Source organism: Callithrix jacchus, chromosome 1 (genome assembly GCF_049354715.1).
Source record: "Callithrix jacchus isolate 240 chromosome 1, calJac240_pri, whole genome shotgun sequence".
Taxonomy (NCBI): domain Eukaryota; kingdom Metazoa; phylum Chordata; class Mammalia; order Primates; family Cebidae; genus Callithrix; species Callithrix jacchus.
In genome coordinates this window covers 39,784,955-39,810,657 of record NC_133502.1, presented here as the reverse complement: position 1 = coordinate 39,810,657, position 25,703 = coordinate 39,784,955, and the positions used below count along the sequence as shown (strand labels likewise).

General features: G+C 40.5%; 1 protein-coding gene across 3 annotated transcripts; it reads right to left on the bottom strand.

Annotated features, from left to right (window-relative positions):
• Window positions 1–488: 488 nt before the first annotated feature.
• Window positions 489–14,352, bottom strand: COMMD6 (COMM domain containing 6). 3 transcript variants are annotated; one of them, XM_008981484.5, is made up of 4 exons: window positions 14,262–14,352; window positions 13,958–14,173; window positions 5,586–5,738; window positions 489–1,818 (listed from the first exon to the last, which is right to left on the bottom strand). In XM_008981484.5, the coding sequence occupies exons 3-4, from the start codon at window positions 5,709–5,711 to the stop codon at window positions 1,768–1,770; spliced, it is 177 nt and encodes a 58-aa protein (XP_008979732.1). In that variant the 5' UTR covers window positions 5,712–5,738; window positions 13,958–14,173; window positions 14,262–14,352; the 3' UTR covers window positions 489–1,767. The 3 variants fall into 3 exon arrangements, with proteins under 3 accessions (XP_008979732.1, XP_078202484.1, XP_002742659.1); XM_078346358.1 differs by having other exon boundaries at window positions 13,997–14,173; XM_002742613.6 differs by having other exon boundaries at window positions 14,162–14,173.
• Between the last annotated feature and the right edge of the window lie 11,351 nt (window positions 14,353–25,703).

Sequence of the window (25,703 nt, the reverse complement as noted above, 5' to 3'; positions counted from 1 at the left end):
ATATTAATCATGGCCCCTTTTATTTTCAAAAATGTCCTGGTAAGAGTGGGTCTTCTCCCCATCTGTCCCACCTAGCTCAAAACAGCATGAAAAAGAACAAGCCCAAAATTCTGGGCTCCTCAAACACAGATGATATCTCACTCCTCATGAGCTAGTAAAACTACTAACCTCCAGGCCATCTTATCAAGTAGATATATCCACTTTCTTGCATCTTTGATCATACATATGTATATATTGAGATGGAGTCTTGCCGTGTCACCCAGGCTGGAGTGCAGGGGCACGATCTTGGTTCACTGCAACCTCTGCCTCACAGGAAACAAAAAGGAAAGTGGATTCACACAGACCTGCAGAAATGCACACAGGGTGTGAAGAGGGTTTAAACTTCCAACATGGAGGACTAGAATGTCTTGATTTATTTCTAGGCCATCTATTCTATTCCAGTGGCCTACTTGCTTACTTCTAAACAAATGCGATTACAATGTGGTGGCTTTATAGTATAAAAGAGTTTAATAACAGGTTTATGTATGTAAATTTAACAGAGATCATCTAATGCAATAATTTGTGCTAACAGGTTAACTCAGTCTTACAGAACTCAGAATAAAACTCATCTTTCTTTCCAACTCTGTGTATGTATTTGAACTTTTAATTGTACTTTAAATTCTGGTATACATGTGCAGAACGTGCAGGTTTGCCACATAGATATACATGTGCCGTGATGGTTTGCTGCACCCATCAACCTGTCATCTACATTTGGCATTTCTCCTAATGCTATCCCTCCCCTAGTCCCTCACTCCCTGACTGGCCCCGGTGTGTAATGTTCCCCTCCTTGTGTCCATGTGTTCTCATTGTTCAACTCTCACTTATGAGGGAGAACATGCAGTGTCTGGTTTTCTGTTGATGTATTAGTTTGCCGAGAATGATGGTTTCTACCTTCATCCACATCCCTGCAAAAGACATGAACTCACCCATTTTCATGGCTGCATAGTATTCCATGGTGCATATGTGCCATATTTTCTTTATTTAGTCGATCATTAATGGGCATTTGGGTTGGTTCCAAGTCTTTGCTATTGTGAACAGTGCTGCAATAAACATACATGTGCATGTGTCTTTATAGTAGAATGATTTATAACCCTTTGGGTATATACCTAGTCATGGGATTGCCGGGTGGTATCTCTGTCTGTATTTGAACTTTCTACAACTTTTAATAACAGAAACAAGCAAATGTGAGACTAATACTGTGCAAAGGAGCAATGGTCAATCTTAATCTGATTACAAATGTTTGAAAAAAGAAGGCTCACTCTTATGATTGCCATTATAATAAGTGATGGCTATAAAATTAAACTTGTAAAGTTATCTTAATCAAATATTACTTTTCTGTATATATATTTTTATATACATTACTCCATATGATTGTTTATAAAATGGGTGCCATCCAGTACAAGTTTTTAAACTATTGTTCTAACACATAAATTTGTGCCGCCTCCAACAGCAATGATTCAACTGTTTATCTGGTTATATGGTTCACATTATCACCAAGTACACTCTTTAAAGTGTCTAGTTCAGTCACTTTTATAAAGCACAATCACGAAGCTGTGCATTGATTACCACTACCCAATTCCTGTTTGACTTTTTTTATTATTTAAAAAAATGGAAAAGCAAAAGTACATTTTTCATTCAATACATGTTTCATTCTTATGCGGTTTTGTTGCAGAAAGTGAAGTCCATGCCTTTAAAATGATAGCAGTTTACCAACCAAATAATCCGTCTTCACACAGTTTCAATAACTGCAGCAATTTCCTTAAACTGTCTGTAGAAATTCTGGAGAGAAAGGGGGAAAATAATATTAATTTTGCTTTTAGAAGATACTTAAGTAGTTATTTTAATGATATCTGACTATGTAGAGACTATGTAACATATTGTTTGCATTTTAATGTTACATTCTCAATTACTGAAGATTGCAATAAGAAATAAACAGGTGCAATTTGGTACTGTAAGCAAAAATACTACTGTAGAGTTGGATAATTATCTCATGACTAAACTTTTAATAAAAGGCACATGAGAATGTCCTTTTAAGATCACACCAGAGGCTGGGCGCAGTGGTTCATGCCTGTAATCCCAGCACTTTGGGAGGGCGAGGCAGAAAGATCATCAGGTCAGGAGTTCAAGACCAAACTGGCCAACATGGTGAAACCCTGTCTCTACCAAAAAATACAAAAGTTAGCTGGGCATGGTTGCTCGTGCTAGTAATCCCAGCTACTTGGGAGGCTGAGGTAGGAGAATTGCTTTAACCGGGACCTGGGAGGTGGAGGTTGCAGTGAGCCGAGATCGTGCCACTGCACTCCGGCCTGGGCTACAGAGCAAGACTCCATCTCAAAACAAAACAAAAAATAAATCACACCAGACTTATTAAATGTCCAGCACTGTCCTAGACACTGAAAATAAAAATAACAGGTTGGTTCCAGGCCTCAAAACACTAAATCTAGTAAAAGACTGCATTTCAGTGTGGTAGGGACTGTCTCATTTAAGATTATGGGTTCATTTACTAGAAGAAATATCCAACATTAACAATGGCTTATACAGTAGAAGTTTGTTTCTCTGTTATTTAAAAATTACGCTGGCATAATGGTTCTCCTATAGAGGTCATCTGCTTCTAAATCTCAGGTAAGAAAGGAATCAAGCAAATTGTTCTCCTATCTTCTCTTGTACCTGCCAGGAAGCTAGGAGGCAAATCTGAAACTTAACCTTAGCAATCAAGATACCATCTAATAATTTACACACCTGCATTTTCCTTCTTATTTAGTCTTAATTTTCTATTTTGCTACTTAAGAGGATATGTATTGTTTTCATTTATATGTAAATTTGTCACAGAATGAAACAAAGTGTACCTATTTCTTTAAATATATGTATCGATGTTCAAAATTTTAGTTATCAAAAAGATATAAATTAAAGCTCAAAGAATGTTTCTTAGCTCTCAGTCATGTAATGTGATTAACAGGCTATCCTGTGATTAGTTTTAAGCTATGTAAAAACTATCTTTAAAAGAATTGCCTCTAATGAAAATGTTTTTTGTGTATATTTATATTTAATATGTTTATAATGTATGCATATATTGTATGGATATACTATTTATGTGTATACATACATACAATGGAGTATCACATAGCCAAAAAAAAGAAGGAAATCCTGCCATTTGCAACGTGGATGAACCTGGACAACATTATGCAAAGTGAAATAAGCCAGACACAGAAAGGCAAATGCTGCGTGATCTCATGGGGGGAATCTGTAAAAGTCAAACTCACAGAAGCAGAGAGGAGACTGGAAGTTGCCAGGAGCTGAGGTTGGGGTTAATGGGGAAATGTTAGTAAAAAGTTTTTAAACCTAATAATGTTTACAAAATGCAGGTCAGGGCAACTGTACTTGCTGCTCTAACCTTTTCAAACCTTTGGTTATAAAATGAGTAAGTCTGAGATCTAATGTTCAATATGGTGACAATAGTTAATAACACTGTATTGTTTACTTGAAGTTTGCTTTTAAAAAAGTAGATTTTACATGCCCTCACCAAACACACATACACACCAAAAAAAAAAAAAAGGTAACTATGTGTGGGAGTGAATATGTTAATTAGCCTGATTGTGGTAATCATTACACAATGTATATCAAATCATCACATTGTGATGCCTTCAAAATACACAATTTTAATTTGTCAACTGTACCTCAATAAAGCTGGGGAATAAAAGTTAATCCATTTGTGATTTTTTTTTCCTATGGGAAAAAATGTTATAAGTGGAATTAAAAGAGCTGCAAAGAATAACAAGAACTGGGCCAGTACCTGTGAATTACAAAAAAGACCAAAATGTATATTCTCTTTTCAAATTGACTGAGTCCTCATATTTAGTTGAATGTTATTCCCATATCACAATATACATTTATTTCCTTTTCACTAAGTCTCTGTCCTTCCAAGACACTAACAGTAATGTTAAATTTGTGACGATTATTTTTGTTTCAAAGCAGTAATAGCTATTTTAAAGAAAAAAATAAAAAATCAGGCTGAGCATGGTGGCTCACACCTGTAATCCCAGCACTTTGAGAGGCTGAGGCAGGTGGATCAACTGAGATCAGAAGTTTGAGACTAGCCTGGCCAACATGGTGAAACCCCATCTCTACTAAAAATATAAAAATTAACTGAGTATGGTGGTGGGTGCCTGTAATCCCAGCTACTTGGGAGGCTGAGGTAGGAGAATTGCTTAAACCCAGGAGGTGGAGGTTGCAGTGAGCAGAGATCATGCCATTGTACTCCAGCCTGGGTAACAAGAGTGAAACTGTGTCTCAAAAAAAAAAAAGGCCAGGCGCAGTGGCTCAAGCCTGTAATCCCAGCACTTTGGGAGGCTGAGATGGGTGGATCACGAGGTCGAGAGATCGAGACCATCCTGGTCAACATGGTGAAACCCCGTCTCTACTAAAAATACAAAAAATACAAAAAATTAGGTGGGCACGGTGGTGAGTGCCTGTAATCCCAGCTACTCGGGAGGCTGAGGCAAGAGAATTGCCTGAACCCAGGAGGCAGAGGTTGTGGTGAGCCGAGATCGTGCCATTGCACTCCAGCCTGAGTAACAAGAGTGAAACTCCGTCTCAAAAAAAAAAAAAAAAAAAAAGGAAATCAAAGGGAAAGAAATTATTTAAAATGTAGTTTATAAAAGCAGAAATCAAACATATCATAAAGTGGTATATGAAAAGCTTTTCTTTAAAAGGAACCCTAGGAACGATATACTTTCAGTTAGTTTTACAAAGAATCACTTTTTATTTCCATTTCATTCATGATCGTTGCATTTCTTCGACTTTTAGAGTACTAACTGCTGTTTAAGTACTAAGTGTAAGCACTAAGTTAGTACTAGTGTAAATGCTAAGAACAGATTCTTACCTATTCACTCACCAAAAGGAGCAAACCAAACAAAACTGTACAGGACAGTTAAATTAATGACGAAACATCTCCCAGGATGTACATTTAAAAGAAAACCTGATTTATTGACAACTCCCTTTCCTTTTATTCCCCTTGGTTACAGAAAAGAGGTAGAATGATAATATGGTAACATAACTCTAAACAACTGAGTTCCTTACGCCCCTAGCTGATAAAGTCAGCCAGCAAGTACAGTTGCTCTGACCTGCATTTTGTAAACATTATTAGTCAGAAATTTAGGGTCAACACTATTGAAAGACTCATTTAGCTTAACATTCTTGAATATGAAGCCCAAAGGAATAAGAATCAAACAGTTAAATGCAAAGTAAATATCCTGCCACTGACGATAAAAATTTCCTAAATATACTGAGATTGTTCAAGCGATCAAAGGGCACAGTACACAAATTCAGCACAATATATTGAAAATAATTTATCAAATTCCCAAAGACAAATTCACATCTCTTGCATATACTACTAGTAAAGGTAAAGTTTAGAAATCAATTTACAAATAAAAGCCCGTAGAAAGTTTTTAAAGTTTTTTTAAAGTTTTCCCATAGAAAGATTTTATACATCTGTTTAAGCGACAATTATAGAAAAAATGAACTAAAACTGAATGAGTTAAATCACAAACCTGAAACTGTGGAATCGTCATTTCAAAGCACTTGGTCTTTACTTGGCCTGAATGATCTGCCACTTTTAGCATCACTGCAACATAAGGATACTTAAGCGATCTGCAAGTGTCTGAGCTCACAGCCATACCCAGTTTCCACTGGAAATCTACAAGCTTTCATAAGACAGGACAAAATAATACATTAGCAGTTAACTTTACCTGGACCGCAGATATTTATTCAATTTTACTACTCTCACACTCAACTTTTAGTTTCAATGATGGTCATTTTTAACTAAAATATCTTCATTTTAATATTGCTAGAGGAACAATAATCAAATGAAAACTGTAGCGGTAATAAGGGATACAAACACAGTTAGAAAACACCATCACAGTAAAAAATGGAAAAAAGCAAAAAGTGAAAAAAGAAATCTCCACTCCAATGTATAATGGAAGTGGAAGGAAGATGTGGCAGTACTGGTTTTCTTTAACAGGCTTAACTTTTGCTCCTGTGCTTCAGGGACTCCAAATGTTTTAGAGTATCTTTTAGTTCATTTTCCTGTTCCATGCTCAAGCCTTACATTAGCACGTGTAGTGATAAGGTGGTTTTGGATTTCATCAGTGTTCATGACAGATACATGCCCTGGGTGATGTGCTATGCAGTTTACATGTGTTAAATATCTCCATGAATCAACACAACATTATAGGTTATTGTTTCCACTTTTCGGACAACAAAAGCCGACTTCAGAGAGCTTAGGTAATGTACATAAGGTCACACGTTTTTGGAATCAGAACTGAAATCAAAGTCTGACTCCAAAGATCCCATGCTGAGTGACCACTGGTTGTCTCAATACTTTTTACCTAATTCCTGTCGATGACTGTTAAATGATGCCTAGCATAAAATATGCAGCTGTTAATACTGCCTCAGAAACATGACTCTACGACATAAAACACAAGGGCCAGGTGCGGTGGCCTGTAATCCCAGCACTTTGGGAGGTTGAGGCAGGCGGATCATGAGGTCAGGAGATTGAGACCATCCTGGCCAAAATGGTGAAACCCCATCTCTACTAAAAATACAAAAATTAGCCGGGCATGGTAGCACATGCCTCTGGTCCCAGCTACTTGGGAGGCTGAAGCAGAAGAATCGCTTGAACCCAGGAGGTGGAGGTTGCAGTGAGCTGAGATTGCGTCACTGCACTCCAGCCTGGGACAGAACAAGACACCGTCTCAAAAAAAAAAACACCAAACAAAAACAAAACCAGAAAACACAGGGATAGAATACTGTCTGTCTTGTTTCCAAAGCTTAGCCTGGTACATAGCAGGCACTCAAAAAGTACTTGCTCACTGACTGATGCCTTTTTCTACCAAACTAATGCTCACTGGGCAAAAAACTTCACTTGCTAATATATTTCTTTTTGTAAATGTTAGGATTTTTGTAAAACCCACCACATGTCCTACCACATATCCATCATAAACACTGATGAAATCCAAATCACCTTACCGCTATTTACTCTAATGTAATATTTGAGCTTGAGGACTATGGTGAGAAAAAGAAATGGAATGGTTCCCACGTGTGCCTCGGTCAACTACGAAAGTTATATAACCCATCTTCTATTTTAGGACTTTTGGGGTATAGAATAGGGAAAGGCATTTGTAAATCCCCCATTTTTATAAAAGGGGACCAAAAATTCCTCCTCTCTCAGACTTGCTTTGCACGAATCTCCTAGAGCATTAAGTCTAAGCTGGTGCTGACAAAAGGTTAACATCTTTTATAAGTAAAAAGATTGAATAAATTCATTTTAAAGAAAAGTTTTCCATATAAAAATAGAGAAAGTCAAATCACAAAATAACTACAAATGTCTAATAAACACATGAAAATGTGCTCACCTTAAGAAACAGGAAATTAAAGTCACAATTAGATACCACTACACAGCTACCAAAATGGCAAAAATTTAAGTCTGAAAATTCCAAGTATTGACAAGGAAGGATGTGAGGCAATGGGAAGTGTCACATGATGTTGATGGAAGTGTAAACTGGGCCAGTCAATTAAGGAACTTGCTTTAGCTAGTAAAACTGTAGCTATGCATCCTGAGATCCAGATTTTACTAGGGTTAGAACTTGGAAAAACTTGTGCATATGTACACGGGACACATACACGAGAATGTCTTTGGCAGCTTTATTCATAATAGCCCTAAACTGGAAACCCAAAGGTTCATTAGAAATAAAATGGATAAATGAAATGCTAGACAGCAATAAAATGAACTTCAGTTACACGTAAAACCAAAAATGTTAAAACAAGTCCAGAATTTATGATTCTGTTCAATGAAACTTGAGAAACAGCTGGTAAAACTATAAAGAGATGAATCTGACTATCCTTTGGGGTGGAGAGAAGTGATTGAAGAGGAGCGTGTGGTGGGCTCTGGGGGACTGGTAACACTCCATTTACTGACTTTTGCTTGTGGTTACATGAGTTTTCACTTTTAAATTCATTTTTGTGCCCTTTTTTGCATATATAGTCCAGAGAGAGAGAGAGCAACATAAGTGAGCACATTTCAGGTTGAAAGGTAGAATTTATTGTAGTCTAGGGGGCTAAGGAAAAGCTTTACAGAAGGCATAACATTTAAGTTCTATTTTGAAGAATACACAGAACTGGAATTGAGAGGAAAATGTGTTTTATTTATATATACCATAAATGCACACCTAGCAAAGAATACTTAATAAATATTAGGTGGAACCAATTATAGATTAAAAAAGTCAAAATTTGGTTTAGGGATGGAACAGTTATCTCTCTTAAAGTAGATGGCTCTTGTAAGACAATATGGAAAATAAAGTACACAAAAGTGATCAAAAAGTCAATAATTCTTTGCAAACTGAGCTCTCTGAGGTTTTCATGTTACTTTTATATCCTTTATCATATTATGGAAAACTTACCACATTAAGTCACTTAAAATTTCCCTGTAGGCACTGGGGATACACTGAAAGTTTCTAATTAGAGAAACTGATATCAAAATATTGATTAACGGATATATATTCAGGCTGGGCACAGTGGCTCACACCTGTAATCCCAACACTTTGGGAGGCCAAGGGAGGTGGATCATTTGACTGCCAGGGTTCCAGACCAGCCTGGGCAACAGCCCTGTCTCTACAAAAAAAAAAATACTAAAACAAGCCAGGCATGGTAGGGCACTCCTATACTCCAGCTACTTGGGAGGAAAAAGTGGGAGGACCACCTGAGCCCAGGAGGTCAAGGCTGCAGTGAGCTGTGAGCATGCCACTGCACTCCAGCCTGGGCAGAGCAAGAGTCCAGCTCTAAAGAGAGAGAGAGAGAGAGAGATTTTCATCTGGTGGCAGAACACAATAATTCAAGTCTGAAGTTATATAAGTGCCTGAACTAAGCTGGTGACAACGAGGATTAAACTGATCTTATATGAAGGATGCCTGACTAGGTCTTGATTGCTGATAGAGTACAACTATAGTTGTTCATAGAAAATTATAAAAATTTGAGCTTGGATAACTGGGAGAATGTTGAGATATCAAGTCCGAAAGTATCATTAAGAGATGATACTAGGGATATCTCAATAGGAATGTTCAGAAAGTGGCTAAAAATCCAAAAACAGAATTCAGGAGAGTTCATGAGTAGAGAGAGTTTTAACTCCAGTTCAACAGTGATATCCAAAAACTGAAAACTGAACCAGGAATTTCTTTTCCTTTTTTTTTTTTAAATTTTTCCAGACAGGATCTCAGTGTGTCGCCCAGGCTGGAGTGCCGTGGCATGAACATGACTCACTGAGCCTAGACTTCCCGGGCTCAAGCGATCCTTCTGCCTGCGCCTCTCTCCCCTAAATGTTTGAGTAGGAAATAAGAAAGCAATTTCTTATTCTATTTTTTTTTTTTTTTTTTTTTTGAGACCGAGTCTCGCTCCGTCACCAGGCTGGAGTACAGTGGCACAATCTCGGCACACTGCAACCTCGGCCTCCTGGGTTCAAGTACTTCTTCCGCCTCAGCCTCCCGAGTAGCTGGACCACAGGCGCGTGCCACCATGCCCGGCTAATTTTTTTGTATTTTTAGTAGAGACGGGGTTTCACCATGTTGGCCAGGATGGTTTCAATCTCTTGTCCTCATGATCTGCCCACCTTGGCCTCCCAAAGGTGTGAACCACCACACTTGGCCAACAATTCCTTATTCTTAACATTATTTAGCCTGTACAGCTTGATGGAAGAAGTTCCACTTCTACCATCCACATTAAAGTGGTAGATTAAAGAAGCACTGCCTATTTCATTCTCAGACTCTGAAATAAAACTGGAAGATTTCAAGCAGAAAAGCAATGAAGGTGTGCAATGCTGGAAACTTTGCTATTAAAACGATGAAACTGTCAGGCGAGGAAACAGGGAGAGCTGCCATCAAGACACTGTGCAGTTAGTCTTCACAAGTAAAATAAAGCTAGGACTAGGTTTATGTGATGTGAATTTCCAAAATTCTAACCTTAACCTTTAAATGCAAATTGAAAGCAAGCCTTCTGATAAATGTATTTTGGCCTTAAGTAGGAGAGAACTGCACAGGTTTTAAAAATAAAAGAACATAAAAGAAAAAATCAGAACAGAGAGCACTTAACACTATGGAGGATGTTAAGAATGAAACAACGCACATGGTAGCCCCAAAATTAATGTATAATGAAGTATTAAAAAAGGAAAACATACAAAGAAACAAAAAGCTAGTAGTAAAAAAGGAATTATAAAAACATCCAGAAGTAAAATGAATACATAGAATAATCAGAAAGTAAATATATAAAAAGGTAAACAAACAAATTAGCTGAAGTCACATCAAGAACTGATGTGAAGGCTGAAGTTATGAGTAATAAAAAACACGACTATAAAAAACTGTCTATAAAGATAAAACTGGCAATTCCGATGTGTTCTGAGGAAGAAAGAGAGGCCTCATTAGTAAGTATTTACTAGGCAATATTGTGTTCTGGGCATTAGGGATGTGAAAAATCAAACAGAGTACTTGACCTTCAGAATTCTAGTGGGGAAAGGCAGACAGTAAACAAAAATATAATGAAATTGTAGTAAGTATTATCATTAAAAGTGTGACAAAATGCAGGGTAAAGTGACAAGGTGACCAGAAAGGCTATTTGGATAGAGCCTGAGAAGATCTCTTTCATGTGGCTTTTGAACAGAAGGAGAACCGAATAAAATGAAGAAAAAGCCACAGGATATCTGGAGAAAAGAGCATTCTGGACTGAAGGAGAAGCATGTTTGGTGTGTTTACAAAACCATGAGCCCCAGGTGGCTGGAGGAGCTTGAGCTAGAAGAGTGGTAACAGATGAGGAATCCATTTACGAAGAGCCCTGTAGGCCAAGGTAAATACCTAAGACTTCTCCAGTGTGACAAGAATCTCTTTAAAAGCTCTGAGTATGGCCAGGCACAGCGGTTCACCCAACACTTTGGGAGGCCAAGTCGGGTGGATCACGAGGTCAGGAGATTGAGATCATCCTGGCTAACAGTGTAGGGTATCTACTAAAAATACAAAAAATTAGCTGGGTGTAGTGGCACGTGCCTGTAGTCCCAGCTACTTTGGAGGCTGAGCCAGGAGAATTGCTTGAACCCAGTAGGAGGAGGATGCAGTGAGCCCAGATCACACCACTGCATTCCAGCCCGAACGACAGAGCAAGACTCCAGATGATTAAAAAAAAAAAAAAAAAAAGGCCGGGCGTGGTGGCTCACACCTGTAATCCCAGCACTTTGGGAGGCCGAGGCGGGTGGATCACGAGGTCAAGAGATCGAGACCATCCTGGTCAACATGGTGAAACCCTGTCTCTACCAAAAATACAAAAAATTAGCTGGGCATGGTGGCGCGTGCCTGTAATCCCAGCTACTCAGGAGGCTGAGGCAGGAGAAATGCCTGAACCCAGGAGGTGGAGGTTGCAGTGAGCCGAGATCGCGCCATTGCACTCCAGCCTGGGTAACAAGAGTGAAAGTCCGTCTCAAAAAAAAAGCTCTGAGTAGCAGAGATATCTGTCCTAACTTAGATTACAAAAGGCTCATCCAGACTGCCAGATGAAGTACAAAGTTTAAGACACAAAATTGGGAGACCCTATTAGGAGGCTACTGCAGTATTCCAGAAAAGAGAACAGTGGCTTGGACCCAGGTGGCAGCAAGAGGAGGTGAATTTGGAGCCAGAGAAAACAGTATGCTGAAGTGACTGTATGTCAGCTGTGCGGGAGAGTTGTGCCACAGCAATTTGTAAATTACAGTTTAGGCCTTGGTTTCTGCCGAGTTTCTGCTCTCAGTTGTGATTCTCTGTGTTCACATTCTGTCTCACCAATTTGGGGGACAGCAATTTGCCCTGTGATCTCGCTTCTCTGATAGATCCAAGAGGAGCTGTTGATTTTTTTCAGTTTGTTCAGTTTTTCCTTGTTGTTAGGACAAGGTGGTAACTTCCAAGCTCCTTACATGCTGGATTGCAATGTAAATGTCTACTGCTTTTTGTAATTTTCTTCATAAAACTTTTAAATATCTTTTGTTAAATTTACTGCAAGGTGCTCTGTAATTTTTCTTCTTTTTTTTTTTTTAAGAGACAGGGTCTCACTTTGTCACCTAAGCTGGACTGCAGTGGCATCATCACAGCTTACTTCTGCCTCAAACTCCTAGGTTCAAGAGATTTCGTCTCAGCCTCCTGAGTAGCTAGTACTACAGATCTGTGCCTTGAAACCTGAATACTTTTTCAAAATTTTTATAGAGATAAAGTTTTGATATGTTGCCCAGGCTGGTCTCAAACTCCTGGCCTTAAGTAATCCTCCCAAAGCCCTGAGATTACAGTTGTGAGCCACCACGCCTCGCCTATAATTTCTTTATGTTATAAATGACATCTTTAAAATTATATTTTCCAACTCTTTATGTCTGAACTAAAGAACAACAAACAATAGAATCACCCTGCTGAACTCTCATATTAATTCTAATAATCTGTTTATAAATGATCTTGGCTTTTCCTATGTAAACAATCATATAACCTGTGAATGATGGCAGTGAAGATGTGCAGTAGGCTGAATAATGGCCCCCAAAATATGTCCACATCCTCATCCCCAAAATCTATGAATATGTTACCTTAAGTGACAAAACAATCTTGGTAGATGCGACAAAATTAAGGATTTGGAGATGGGGAGATTTTCCTGGATTATCCAGGTGGGCCCAATGTAATTGCAAGGGTCCTTATAAAAGGGAAGACAAAGGGTCGGAGTCAGAGAAGGCAACATGACAATAGAAGCAGAGGCTGGAATGATGTGCTTTGAGGATGGAAGCAGATACAAGACAAAGAGGAAACATTCTCTTCTACCGCCTCAGAAGGAACACAGCCCTGCAGACACCTTGATTTTGGCCCCGTAAGGCTTAGTTTAGGACTTCTGACCTCCAGAACTATAAGATAATAAATTTGTGTTTAAGCCAAAAATAGTTCAATTTTTAAAACTCTACAATTAGTGTGATTCTGTTTCAGAGTATTTTTTTTTTTTTTTTTGAGACTGAGTCTCGCTCTGTCGCCCAGGCTGGAGTGCAGTGGCCTGGTCTCAGCTCACTGCAACCTCCTACCTCAGTCTCCTGAGTAGCTGGGATTACAGGTACCCACCACCATGCCCAGCTAGTTTTTGCATTTTTAGTAGAGACGGGGTTTCACCATGTTGGCCAGGCTGGTCTCAAACTCCTGACCTCATGCGACCTGCACGTCTTGGCCTCCCAAAGTGCTGAGATTACAGGTGTGAGCCACCACGCTGGGCCTTCAGAATATCTTACATACAAAACTTTAAAGTAAGAAAATGGATAAAATGACTTATGAAAGATTGAATCGAAATGCGGTAAGTCATATAACTAAGCAAAGTCAGGTAAATGGATGACATATCTTTGACTTCCCCTCCCTCCCAGGAATCCTCGAAAGCAAGATCAGTTAGAGAAAAATGACAGCACTCAATGGACACCTCTTTCAGCCCCTGTATTCTAATTATTTCTTACCTCATCCCTTTCTTATACTTTGTATGGACTTGGGTAAGTCCTGGCCTAAAAATACTCTAGTTTCAGTGCTCCTACTCTGGGAAGTGTGCTATAAGTTATTTGCCTAAAAATAGTTTATTAGCTAAAACAGCACAGCAACACTTGAAACAGAAATGGGACTAAGGTATACTTTAATAGTCAAATTCATATTCCTAGCATTATGAATCCACACTCTAAAAGGCTAAAATGCTAAACTGCATCTTCAAAAATAACGTTTTTAGAGACTAAGAAAATGTTTGGGGTGCTGTATCTGAAAATTTTAATAACTTCTTCTATACCCATCACACTTTAAAATGTCTTATTTCTAGCTTTGAATAAACGTCGCCTAATCAAAGCCCAGCAATCCCTGATCCGCACTTTGGGCTAGTGAAGATACATAACAACGGCAACGGCTACCAGCTCAGGTGCAAAGGAGAAGCAGCAATGCAGGGATGCGGACTGAAGGTCATCGCCTCGCCGACACAGGACTGGGGGAGACACGGGGAAGGCTCAGGGTGGTAAGGTCTCGCGGCCGTAGGAGGCGGGCCGGTGGAGGACAGGGCGGGGCGGCCGCTCACTCACCTGGTTGGTGACCTGAAACGGAAGCAGAAACACAATTTAGGGAGACATCTTTCTTGTTCCAGAGCCTCGCTACCCGCTCTCCTTCCAGGCTGGGACTCACCTCGGACTTAGCATCCAGCAGCGGCTCGCTAGTCGCCTCCATGGGCAGCGTGTAGGGCTAGCGCTGCGGACTCGAGCGAACGCCCTCCTCTGCCAGCGCTTCCGCTTCCACGTCCTGCCCCTCGCGGCCTGGCGCACGCGGCGGGCGTAGCGGGGGAAGCTGGAAAAAAAGCAACTTTATGTAATTCAATTATTTCCTAATTAAGCATTAGTTTTAAGGAGACACTGAGCTAAAATTAAATGATTGTATAGAAAAGGCCAAAGGCTTGGGAGATACTTTGAGAAGAGAAGCACCTATTAATAGGATCCCGCTTCCTCCCCCTAACACTGACACGTGGGCTCTTCCAGTCTGGAGCGGGGCGGGGCACAGCAACCCGCTGCGCCAGTCCTTAATACCAACCAAACTCGGAAGCCACTGGGCGACCACGCCCCTCTGTCCATGGGAGTTTGTCCTGCGTGGGAGGCATGTGGGAACTACAGTTATAGGGTGAACTTAGGTCACTCGGAGTTACTTCGCTGGCCTAGCTGTGGGCGGGGGATGCTTTCCATTATCCCTGCTGTCCCTCTCTTACCCCAGCCCTCAGTCTGGCTGCGGCAATACCTTCCCATCTGGGCTTCCCATTCTTTCCTATTGACTTCAAATCCATCCTACACAAAGTATCCACAATGATTTTTTTTCCCGCCAACTTTTTATTTTGAAAAACTTTTTTTTTTTTTCTGAAAAATTGCAAAAATAATTCAATGAACATCTATATACCCTTCATCTAGATTGACCAACCGTTCTCATTGTACACATTCGCTTTAATTTACCTCGGCTTATATATAGTAAGGATACTTCACTCCTAAATGCTTGAGCATGTTATCTCCTAAAAACTAGGGCATTCTTCTAAATAACCACAATACCACTACTGGGAAATTTAACATTGATAAAAATACTGTTATCTAATAAATAGGTCAAATTAAAATTTCCTCAGTTGTTTCAACAATATTCTTTAAAATTATTCCATACCGCATCCACAAACAGAATTCAATTAAGGACCGCCTGGAATTTGGTGATCATGTCTCTTTAGTCTCCTCTAATCTAGAACTGCACCAGTGAAGTGTTAGCAGGCCTGTGTTCCTCAGTGAAGGTTCCCCGGGTGGTGGGGTTTGGAGGGGGAGAAGGAAAGGGGGAGCTCTGCTTTTAGGCTTATTCAGGTTGTTGGCAGTTATGTGCAGTTTCCTTGCTGGCTTTTAGATGGGGATTCCCAGCTCCTAGAGGCCATCCGCATTCCTTGGCTTATGGCCTCGTTCTCCATCTTCAAAGGCAGGAAGGGCAGGTCAAGTCCTCCTCACACTTTAAATCTCTCAGATCTCCCTTTCTGTATGATCTCTCCTGTTCCTGTTCCTTCTTTTGCCACATCTCTCTGATCATAACCTGAAAAAGTTCACTGTTTCTAAGGGCTGAAGTCATTATTAGATCAAGTATAACCAAATAAGAATAATCTCTTTTTTTGAAACAGAGTCTCACTCTGTCACCCAAGCTGGAGTACAGTGGCATGATCTCAGCTCACTGTAACCTCTGCCTCCCTGTTTCAAGCAATTGTCCTGTCTCAGCGTCCTGAGTAGCTGGGATTACAGACATGCATCACCATGCCTGGCTAACTTTTGTATTTTTAGTAGAGATGGGATCTCTACACTTTGGCCAGGCTTATCTCAAACTCCTGTCCTCAAGTAATCTGCCCACCTCAGGCCTTGGCCTCCCAAAGTGCTGGGATTACAGGCGTGAGCCACCGTGCCTGGCCTTTTTCTATCTTAAGGTACATAAATTTTAATTGTATTGTTAAAGTTCCTTCTGATCAGTACCTAAATTAGTGTTTCAATGAATAATCAGGATGGAAATCTTTGGAGGGGGAAATTTTTAGAATAATGCTTACCTCAAATACCCTCATAGGATTGTTGGAGAATTACATTAGTTAATGCATGTTAAGCACCTAAAAATGTCCCTGGCATGTAGTACTCAGAAACTAGGCCAAAAAAAAAAAAGAGAGAGAGAAAAAGAAAAAAAAAAATGCCCCTGATTCAAAGGTTATTGGACCTGATAAAATGTACTAATTAGCTTGTACTATGTATTTTGCCAGGAAATCTTTTACTATTCAGGATGGTCCCTGAATAAATCAGATGATTTCTTCTCTATGGAAGTCTGATGAAAAGACAGAACACTGCTGTGCATCCAGCTGGTCAGTCAGTGCATTGGCTCTATTTGCCAGGAAATCTTTTTCTTGAGCTCTTGGTGTCATCATGGTGAGGAGGTGAGGGGCTGGTACACACACACACACACACACACGCCCCTTAACTTTGTAAAAATGCTTCAAAAAGGCGAAAAGATACATATTTTAAGAGGTAATTTTTGTTATTTCATTGTATTTTTCATGAATTCTTTTAAAAACTTTACTATTGTTCTAATTCAACATGAGTGCACTTCAAAAACCTATTGATCTGCTTTGGGAGAGTATAATGTCATTAGCATTTAGGGTAATTTCTGCCAATTGTTACTCCAGCAACACATGTGATAAACTATTTATGTTTCAGAGCTCCATCTTACAAGAGATCAGAACTTACACAAACTTTGCACTTGGAAAATACAGATGTTATGAATAGAGTCAAAAAATGCTAACATTAAAAATGCATGAGTATAATTTTGTTTTATTTATTTTTACATAATGACATATAACATGTCAGAACATATATTTGGAGCTCTTACAATAAGCCTAGTATTATCACATGCATAGGAAGAAATCCATAGAACCATGGCATAAACTCTGATCTCATGAGCATTATGGTGTAATGTAGAAAATGAAATTGATACTCATGAAGCAGGCACCCCTTCAATTTAAGTATTTATTTTAAGGCTTTTTGTGTCAAGTGATATGCAGTTGTTCCTCAGTATACTCAGGAGATCAGTTCCAGGACCAGTTAAGGCAGATGACAGTGTACCAAAATCTGAATAGACTCCAGTCCTGTTGCCTGTCCTGCCAAACTTGAGTATAGGAGAAGTCTGCCTCCCTGTTTGTGGGTTTAGCATCTTGGGAGTATACCAGCTTTGATCTGCGATTGGTTAAAAAAAAATCTCACCAGCCCACTTCAAACCCATGTTGTTCAAGGGTCAACTGAAATTGGAGCTCGAGGTAGCCTAAGCAAAGTAGCAGAAATTACTGTCTCACAGAGGCAGCCTCTGAAATGTAGCAGGGGAGCCAGCTGCAGGGTCAACAGACTTGTGAGATTTAAATAGCACAAGTGTCCCATCTCCACTTCTCAGTTGTGGCCTGGCCTTCTGCTTGTCTGTTGGCTGCGTCCTCTTCAGCTTCTCCATACGTTATTGGAGAGTGGTGTATATATATATAGAAACATGACCACCAGCATCTCTGGTTTCACAGCATTATGACTCATGATCCAAGGAGAAAGAGGAAGCTGCCCGTCCATCTCAATTCTCAGAGAAGGACTCTAGTTGATCTGCTTGGACCAATACTGGGTCTGGAGTGATGTATTACTATTTTTGCCCATGTTACCTTCTGTGTCCATAATGGGTAGAATTCTGTGATTGGTAGAGTCACTGGAAACCAAAGGGGTGAAAAGATGTGCTCTATAGGAAATAGAGGTGAGAATGATGCAACAAAACTTGGATGAAAATATACCAAGGAAACAAAATAAATGTCCACTCAACATATCTGCTAGACTGTATTATACTGCACTATCCTGTGTAATAAATGGATATGGTAGGCAGAATAATGGCCCCCAAATGATACTTTCTAATTCCCAGAATTTACAGATATATCATATTGCATGTTTAAATAACAAACAGAGGCTCTCGAAAAGAAAATATGTATTCCTCATAGGGCATCGCAGCGGAAATACGTATGCCATAGTAAACTATGTGCATATTCAAAAAGGTAAAGGAAGACAAAGGTTTCTGATGGAAAAATGAGAAGGATTACGTAATTGTTTTGTGATAATTATCCTTGCCAACAAGTAGTAATAACAAGGGTGATGCCAGTCAGAGGCTGGACAGGCAGTTGCTGGGCAGATGGCCTTGCAAAAGTATTTTTTGTGTAAGGATGCAATGGCCTTTGTGCAAGGTTGTGGTTTTGGCAGAGTCTTTTGTGGTAGTTTTTATCAAGCATTTATGAATGAAAGCTCTCTCATGGCCTTCCCCAGCTCTATTTGTCAAGGTTTCTTTCTTCTTCATCTTCTTTTTTTTTTTTTTTTTTTGATACAGTTTCACTCTTATTGCTCAGGCTGGAGTACAATGGCATGGTCTCCGCTCACTCCAACCTCTGCCTCCCAGGTTTAAGCAATTCACCTGCCTTAGCCTCTCAAGTAGCTGGGATTACAGGCATGTGCCACCATGCCTGGCTAACTTTGTATTTTTAGTAGAGATGGGGTTTCACCATGTTGGTCAGTCTGGTCTTGAACTCCTGACCTCAGGTGGTCTGTCTGCCCCAGCTTCCCAAAGTGCTGGGATTACAGGTGTGAGCGACTGCGCTGGCCCCCTTTTTTTTCAACACATGTGACTCCATTATGATTCTTACAACTTTCACAGTTACATAAAAAGAAGGAATTAACATTACTAATTAGCTGACCTTAAAAGGAGGAGAGTTTCTTGGATTACTCAGATGAGTCCAATGTATTCACAGGGTTCTTAAAGATGGAAGAGAAAGGCAGAGGAGTTAGAGTCAGAGAGAGTGTGTGTGTTAGAGTGATAGATTACACATGAGAAAGACTCAGCCAGCTTTTGCTGGTTTTGAAGACAGAAGGAGGCCAAAAACCAAAGAAGGAAGGCTACTTCTAGAAGCTAGAATGGGCACACTAGCAAAGATGTGGAATCAACCTAGATGCCCATCAATGGTGGACCTGGATAAAGAAAATGTACATATATAGCATGGAATACTATGTAGCCATGAAAGAGAACAAAATCACGTCCTTTGCAGCAACATGGATGGAGCTGAAGGCTGTTATCCTAAGCAAATTCATGCAGCAACAGAAAAACAAATACATATTCTCACTTATAAGCGGGACCTAAACACACAAAGAAGGGAACACACAGTGGGGCCTACGTGAGGGTAGAGAGTAGGAGGAAGGTGAGGATTGAAAACCTGTCGGGCACTATGCTCATTACCTGGGTGATGAAATAATCTGTCTGCTGAGCCCCCTTAACACACAATTTACCCATGTAACACAGCTGTCCTGAACCTAATATAAGTTGGAAAGAAAAAAAAAAGCTGGAATAGGAAAGAAAGTGAATTCTCCCTTATATCTTCCAATAATTTCCGGATGAAACACAGCTCTGCCAGCACTGTTTTAGCCCAGTGAGCCCCATTTCAGACTTCTGAACTTCAGATCCTAAGATATAAATTTGTGTTTTTTTGTTTTTGTTTCTATCTGTTTTTTGAGACAGAGTCTAGCTTTGTCACCCAGGCTGGAGTGCAGTGGTGTGGTTTCGGCTCACTGCAAGCTCCACCTCCCGGGTTCAAGCAATTCTCCTGTCTCAACCTCCCAAGTAGTTGGGATTACAGGCAGCTGCCACCATGCCCAACTAATTTTCATATTTTTAGTAGAGATGGGGTTTCACTATGTTGGTTGGCCAGGCTGATCTCGAACTGCCAACCTTGTGATCCGCCCACCTTGGCCTCCCAAAGTGTTGGGATTACAGGCATGAGCCAATGCACCTGGCCACATTATCTCCATTTTAAAGCTGAGAAAACTGAAGTTCAGGAATGATGAGCAACATCACTTAGTTAATAAAACAGTCTGATGTTAATTTACATCTGAAATCTAATTTCAGAGAGCTCTGGAGAGATTCCAAACTCCCAGTGTATCTGCTGAAATGCTCTTCAGCTCCTTTCTGCTAATTGACTGTTTTATTTGTACTCCAGGCTATAGAAGAAGATGAGTGATTCTGTGTGTGTTGTGGTGGTGGTGGGGTGGGGTAATCAATGAGCAGCATCAGTAAGATGCAGAACTGGGAATAAGCATGATCACTAATCCTAGAATTGTGGAAGTTTTAGAACTTAAAGTAGGGCTTAAAATTTTTAGCCTTTGGGCCAAATTTGGCCTACTAACAAGATTGAAAAACAAAACAAAAAACAATCGATATCAGAAACTCTGAATGAGAACGTGTTTAGAAAAGTTTGATGCCTTCCAATTGTCAGTCTTCACATCACTCTTTCATTTCACCTGCCTACTTCACACATTTGAAACCTTTAAGACATCGTTTTCAACCTTCAGCTTAAAGGTTGAAAAATCTTGTGTTTAAAAAAAATGAGACCAGCCAGGCGCCGTGGTTCACACCTGTAATCCCAGCACTTTGGGAGGCCGAGTCGGGTGGATCACTTGAGGTCAGGAGTTCAAGACCAGCCTGGCCAACATGGTGAAACCCTGTCTCTACTAAAAATACAAAAATTAGCCAGGTGAGGTGGCGGCGCACACCTGTGATCCCAGCTAATCCGGAGGCTGAGGCAGGAGAATTGCTTGAACCCAGGAGGGGGAGGTTGCAGTGACCGAGATCACACCACTGCACTCCAGCCTAGGTGACAGAGTGAGACTTTGTCTCAGAAATAAAATACAAAAAATTAGCCAGGCATGGTGGTGCATGCCTGTAGTCCCAGCTATTTGGGAGGCTGAGGCACTAGAATCACTTGAACCCAGGAGGCAGAAGTTGCCATGAGCCAAGATTGCCCCACTATACTCTAGCCTGGGCGACTGAGTGAGACTGTCTTAAAAAAAAAGAGACCTAAGTAGGTTAAGTGCCTGGTTTAGAGAATAGTCATGACTTCTGATCAAGTGTGGAGAATGAGTTCATTCTGAGGACAGATGAGGCCAAATTATGTAAGGCTTTGATACATTTTCAAGCACTGCCAAAAGGCCACATTTAGGAATGATAGTTTGGCAATACAACATACACTCAAGGCAGAGACAGGGTATAAACCCCTGCAGCAGGAATAAAGCTGACATACTGCTATTAAGATAAGTAATATAAGATAGTGAGTAGTTAAGGTGAAGTGCCATGAATGAGTTCTACAGTGTACAGACAGACTGACCTCCCCCAACCCCCACAGCCCTAGGGGCAGCTAGGTGGGGCCTGAACCCAAAAGATTTCCCTGGGCTGGTTACAACTGTGATGACAAACATAAGTCCGGTGTTGTACAAATAGCAGATTTCATCAGTTCTTAGACATGTATCTTTTCATATTTAACATCAGGAATTAGAGTGAACATTACATTAGATGGCTTCTTAGAGTGACAATTCATCAGGGCAGCAGCTGTGACTCAATTGTTTTGGCAGGTGCATGCATGAACTTCTTCACAGCTCTTCTACACTTCTACAGAGTTATGAGTATTGTTTGCTCTATACTTACTAGGTTTAATTGCCATTTATAGCACAATAGGGTGACTAGAGTCATTAATAACTTAATTGTACATTTTAAAAATAACTTAAGGAGTGTAATTGGATTGTTTGTAACTCAAAGGAGAAACGCTTGAGGGGATAGAAACTCCATTCTCCATGATGTGTTTATTTCACCCTGTATGCCTGTATCAAAGCATCTCATGTACCCCATCAATATATATACCTACTAACTACCCACAAAAATTTAAAAATTTAAAACGTTGACAGTAAAATGTCTTTTGAAAGACTATGCTGTGATTTGGCATAACAAAAGTTTACTCGGTATGGAAATAAGCATGAAAACAGAACAGCAGTTTGCAAACATGTAGTGGTGAGGCAAATATGGATTATTGGAGGACTAGTCACAATTCCATGTATTCTTGCAAAGCAACCAAGTAATTTACAATTCCTTAAAAAGGTGGGTAGCTTTGAGTAGATAAGCTACTCAAATTGCTTACTTCAGTTTAAGGTTGAAGAAACCACCACATCCCTCAGAATAGAACAAAATGTGTAAGAATAAGAGAACAGTTTCTGAGTTACAAGAACTCTTGTTAAGGCATCGCACATTAATATTGTCAAAAACTTCCTGCTGTCTTTGAATAGAAGCTATTAAATTTCCAAAGGTGTATGATTCAGCAGTTGCTGCAAAATGTAACTATATGCTTAGTCAAGTAGGAAAGGGCAATAAACCTTTGTATTCTTTGACAACCATCAAGATTATACCGTCAATGCTAAAGACACCAAAAGTGCATGGATTTATGTAAATAAGTGGCGTGACACTATGACACTGTGCATAGGCATGCCACTATATTTAATTGAAAACTGTGAAATATTTAATAAAATCTCCTGTGATGATACTGTGCCTACTCGCAGGAAGGGCATGTGCAATGTTTTCGTTGATGATCTATAAAGTTGCCGTGGGCACTGAATTAGCAAATACTAAATCATTGCTTCTAGGGGAAATACAGATTAGGTTCCTGTGAGTGTGTGGTCACAGTATTTTCATTAGCTGATCAACATATAACCTTCTTTTATGTGCATTTCTGTTTAAAAACACCTTATTTAATATATATTGTTGATTCATTAGCATTGAACTGCAGCCAACTGCCCTGTAACTGAAAACCTGAACAAACCTTATCTAATACGAGTATTTTCTCTGTAAGGTATGTGAAAACCTTCTTGGCTTTGGAATCACTAAAAAGCAGTTGAGCAGTATGCTTGAGGGCCATTTTAAACAGTGAATTCACTGACAAAAAGCTCAAAAGTGGGAAAACTAGCATTAAATAGACCATCAAGAGGACACTTGTTTCCAGTATAAGAGCTGAAAGAAGGCAGAGTATCACCATGCTCAAGCTTGGCGGGGAACTAAAATTTTTTGCCACCCTGTGAATATTTTATTTTATTTTAGCATGTAGGCAGGTTTAAAATGCAAAACCCATAAATAACAAAGATGGACAGAACTTTGTAAAACTTCGAAGTCATATGTGGGTAAAGGGAAGATTAAAAAATTGGAACCAATGGTGCCAAATCTTGATCTCCGTCTCAGACTTTTTCAGTCATAACCTGCATTTCCTATTCCCCAAGTGTTTGTATGCACATCTGAGACATGCTGCCCTCAATACCATGATAGGTACATCTGACCAGACAGTGAAAGTTAAACTGTATAAGACATATGAACCAGATGGTGGAAGTTAAATTGTACAGTTTAACTCTTCAAATTAGAGACCTACATTTATAAAGTTTTTTGGAGGGGGATCTAAAGGTCTGGGGTGTGCTAGGACAACCTCTATAAGGTGAAATACAATTTATTGCATCTTACAGTTCCTATTAATAGCAAAGTGCAGGGCACCTTGTGGATCTTTGGCTTTTGGAGATAGACTATGTACTTGGGAATACAGATTCAAAACATTTATTGGGTGGTATGGAAAGCTGTCAATTTGAGTGGATTCCTGGCAAGTGAGTGCTCTGCAGCAAGTTCCTGCTGGGATGCAAATTGTCTTGCTGTCTGTCCTTGTGTCTCAGCAGATCCAATGCTGCTAGAGTCCCTGATAGATAAAGATACTGTGTGAGGCCGGGCGCAGTGGCTCATGCCTATAATCCCAGCACTTTGGGAGGTAAGGCTGGTGGATCACAAGGTCAAGAGATCGAGACCATCCTGGTCAACAAGGTGAAACCCCGTCTTTACTAAAAATACAAAAATTAGCTGGGCATGGTGGTGCGCGCCTGTAGTCCTAGCTACTTGGGAGGCTGAGGCAGGAGAATTTCTTGAACCCAGAAGGTGGAGGTTGCCGTGAGCTGAGATTAACAACAGCAAAACTCCTTCTCAAAAAAAAAAAAGATACTGTGTGAAGTCTCAAGCAATCCTAACAGGTGAATCACAGTGCAGAACCCCTCAGGGATCTGGAGCAAGGCCTCCTTTCATAGTAAGTAATTTGAAAAGCAGCCACTGGCATGCACTGTGCCCAGCAGAGACTAAGAGTCTGCCCATGTAACTAGTGAGAACGCAACTAAGCCCATCACAAGCTGGACACTGCCAGTTTTGCCAAGCCAAAGTGTTAGGTGATCATAGCAGTGATCCATTAGACAGATAACAACGAAGAGGAGTTAGGGTAATGAAATGCCTCTGAGGTCAAAGAACAGTGGCCAGAAGAACATGGGTGGGAGAGTTGGAAGCTTCCCAAGAAAGGGAAGCTCAGCATAATAATATTATCTTTTTCTGACTCCAGAACTGCTCTCTCCCTGAATTTCCTCTATTAGGTGCAGAATAGTAATATGCACTCTTCCCCAGATCAAATTTATGGTGTCATCATTGATAACATCTGCGCATCAAAGAGATCATCCCTTAAAGCAGTATCTCTTTAATCTGTGCCTTTCTCCATGGCTACTGTCTTAATTTTTTCAGCATTTTTTTCTTACATGTTTTCCACATTATTGACAAGGGGTGTTTCTGCATATCTGATCATCCCATTTATTCTTCAAATGTTTACTGAGCATTTTCTGTGTATCAGACACTGGGTTAGGCCCTGGATAAATAATGTGAAGAAGAAAAAAGAGACACTGCTGCTGGCCTCCTGGAATTTACAGTTTGGTGAAAAAGACACACAACAAATCCTCCTGAAGATCATTCAGGGTTCCTTGCTGTTTCAGGAAGCCCAGATGTCTTGACTGGACTGCCTCTGCTTACCTCTCCAGCATCACCTCTAATCAGCGCCCTTTACTCTACAGCTACAATGCATTTTCCCCACTTCACAGCACTCTCCTCTCTGCCTGGGTAAAGTCTACCAACTTTTAAGGGTTCAGTCCAGGAATCCACTTTCTCAGGAACACTTCCACACCTCATGCCATCACTACCATGTAGGTACCATGCTTTTTATCCTGATTCTCTGTTGTCATGTCCACTGCTAATACTCAACAGTGAACTCAACTTTGTGTCCGCAACACTTAGTGCAGTGATTTATAGTACTCGACATTTTTTGTCAAATGGAATCGGATATATAGAAATACCACCTGCCTCCCGCAAGAGCAGACAAGGCCAGCCCATCACTCCTGCACCCCGACAAAGGAACAACAGCTGCACGGTGTCCACCGGCCTTGCTGCCTGGCAAAGGGTAGCCACCTGGCGTCTGTCTCAGAATAGGACTCCGCGGCGCGCCCCCTAGCGCCGTCGGTTGACATTGCAAGAATGCGAGGGGGCCGGTGAGCACGCGGTCCCAGACCAGCGCCCAGCGCATGCGTAGAACGTGAGCGCTCGGCACGGCCCTGCTCGGAAGAGTCCAAGCGTGAGGGGAGAGGACTGTGGATTTAGATACTCTTTTCCCCCCGAGATAGGAATTTGGCCCTTAGTTTTTTCTTACTCAACAGCATCTTAATTTAAAATATGACACTTGACCTACGGCCCTGCGGGGAGCGGTTAATAGGTTGAGAGGTCCGTCAAACTCTTTTTGATGCTTAGGCGCCCTCCTCGGGGCGGTGGGTTGGGCGGGCCCAGGTCAAGGCGCGCGTGGGCGGAAGCTGCGGCGGC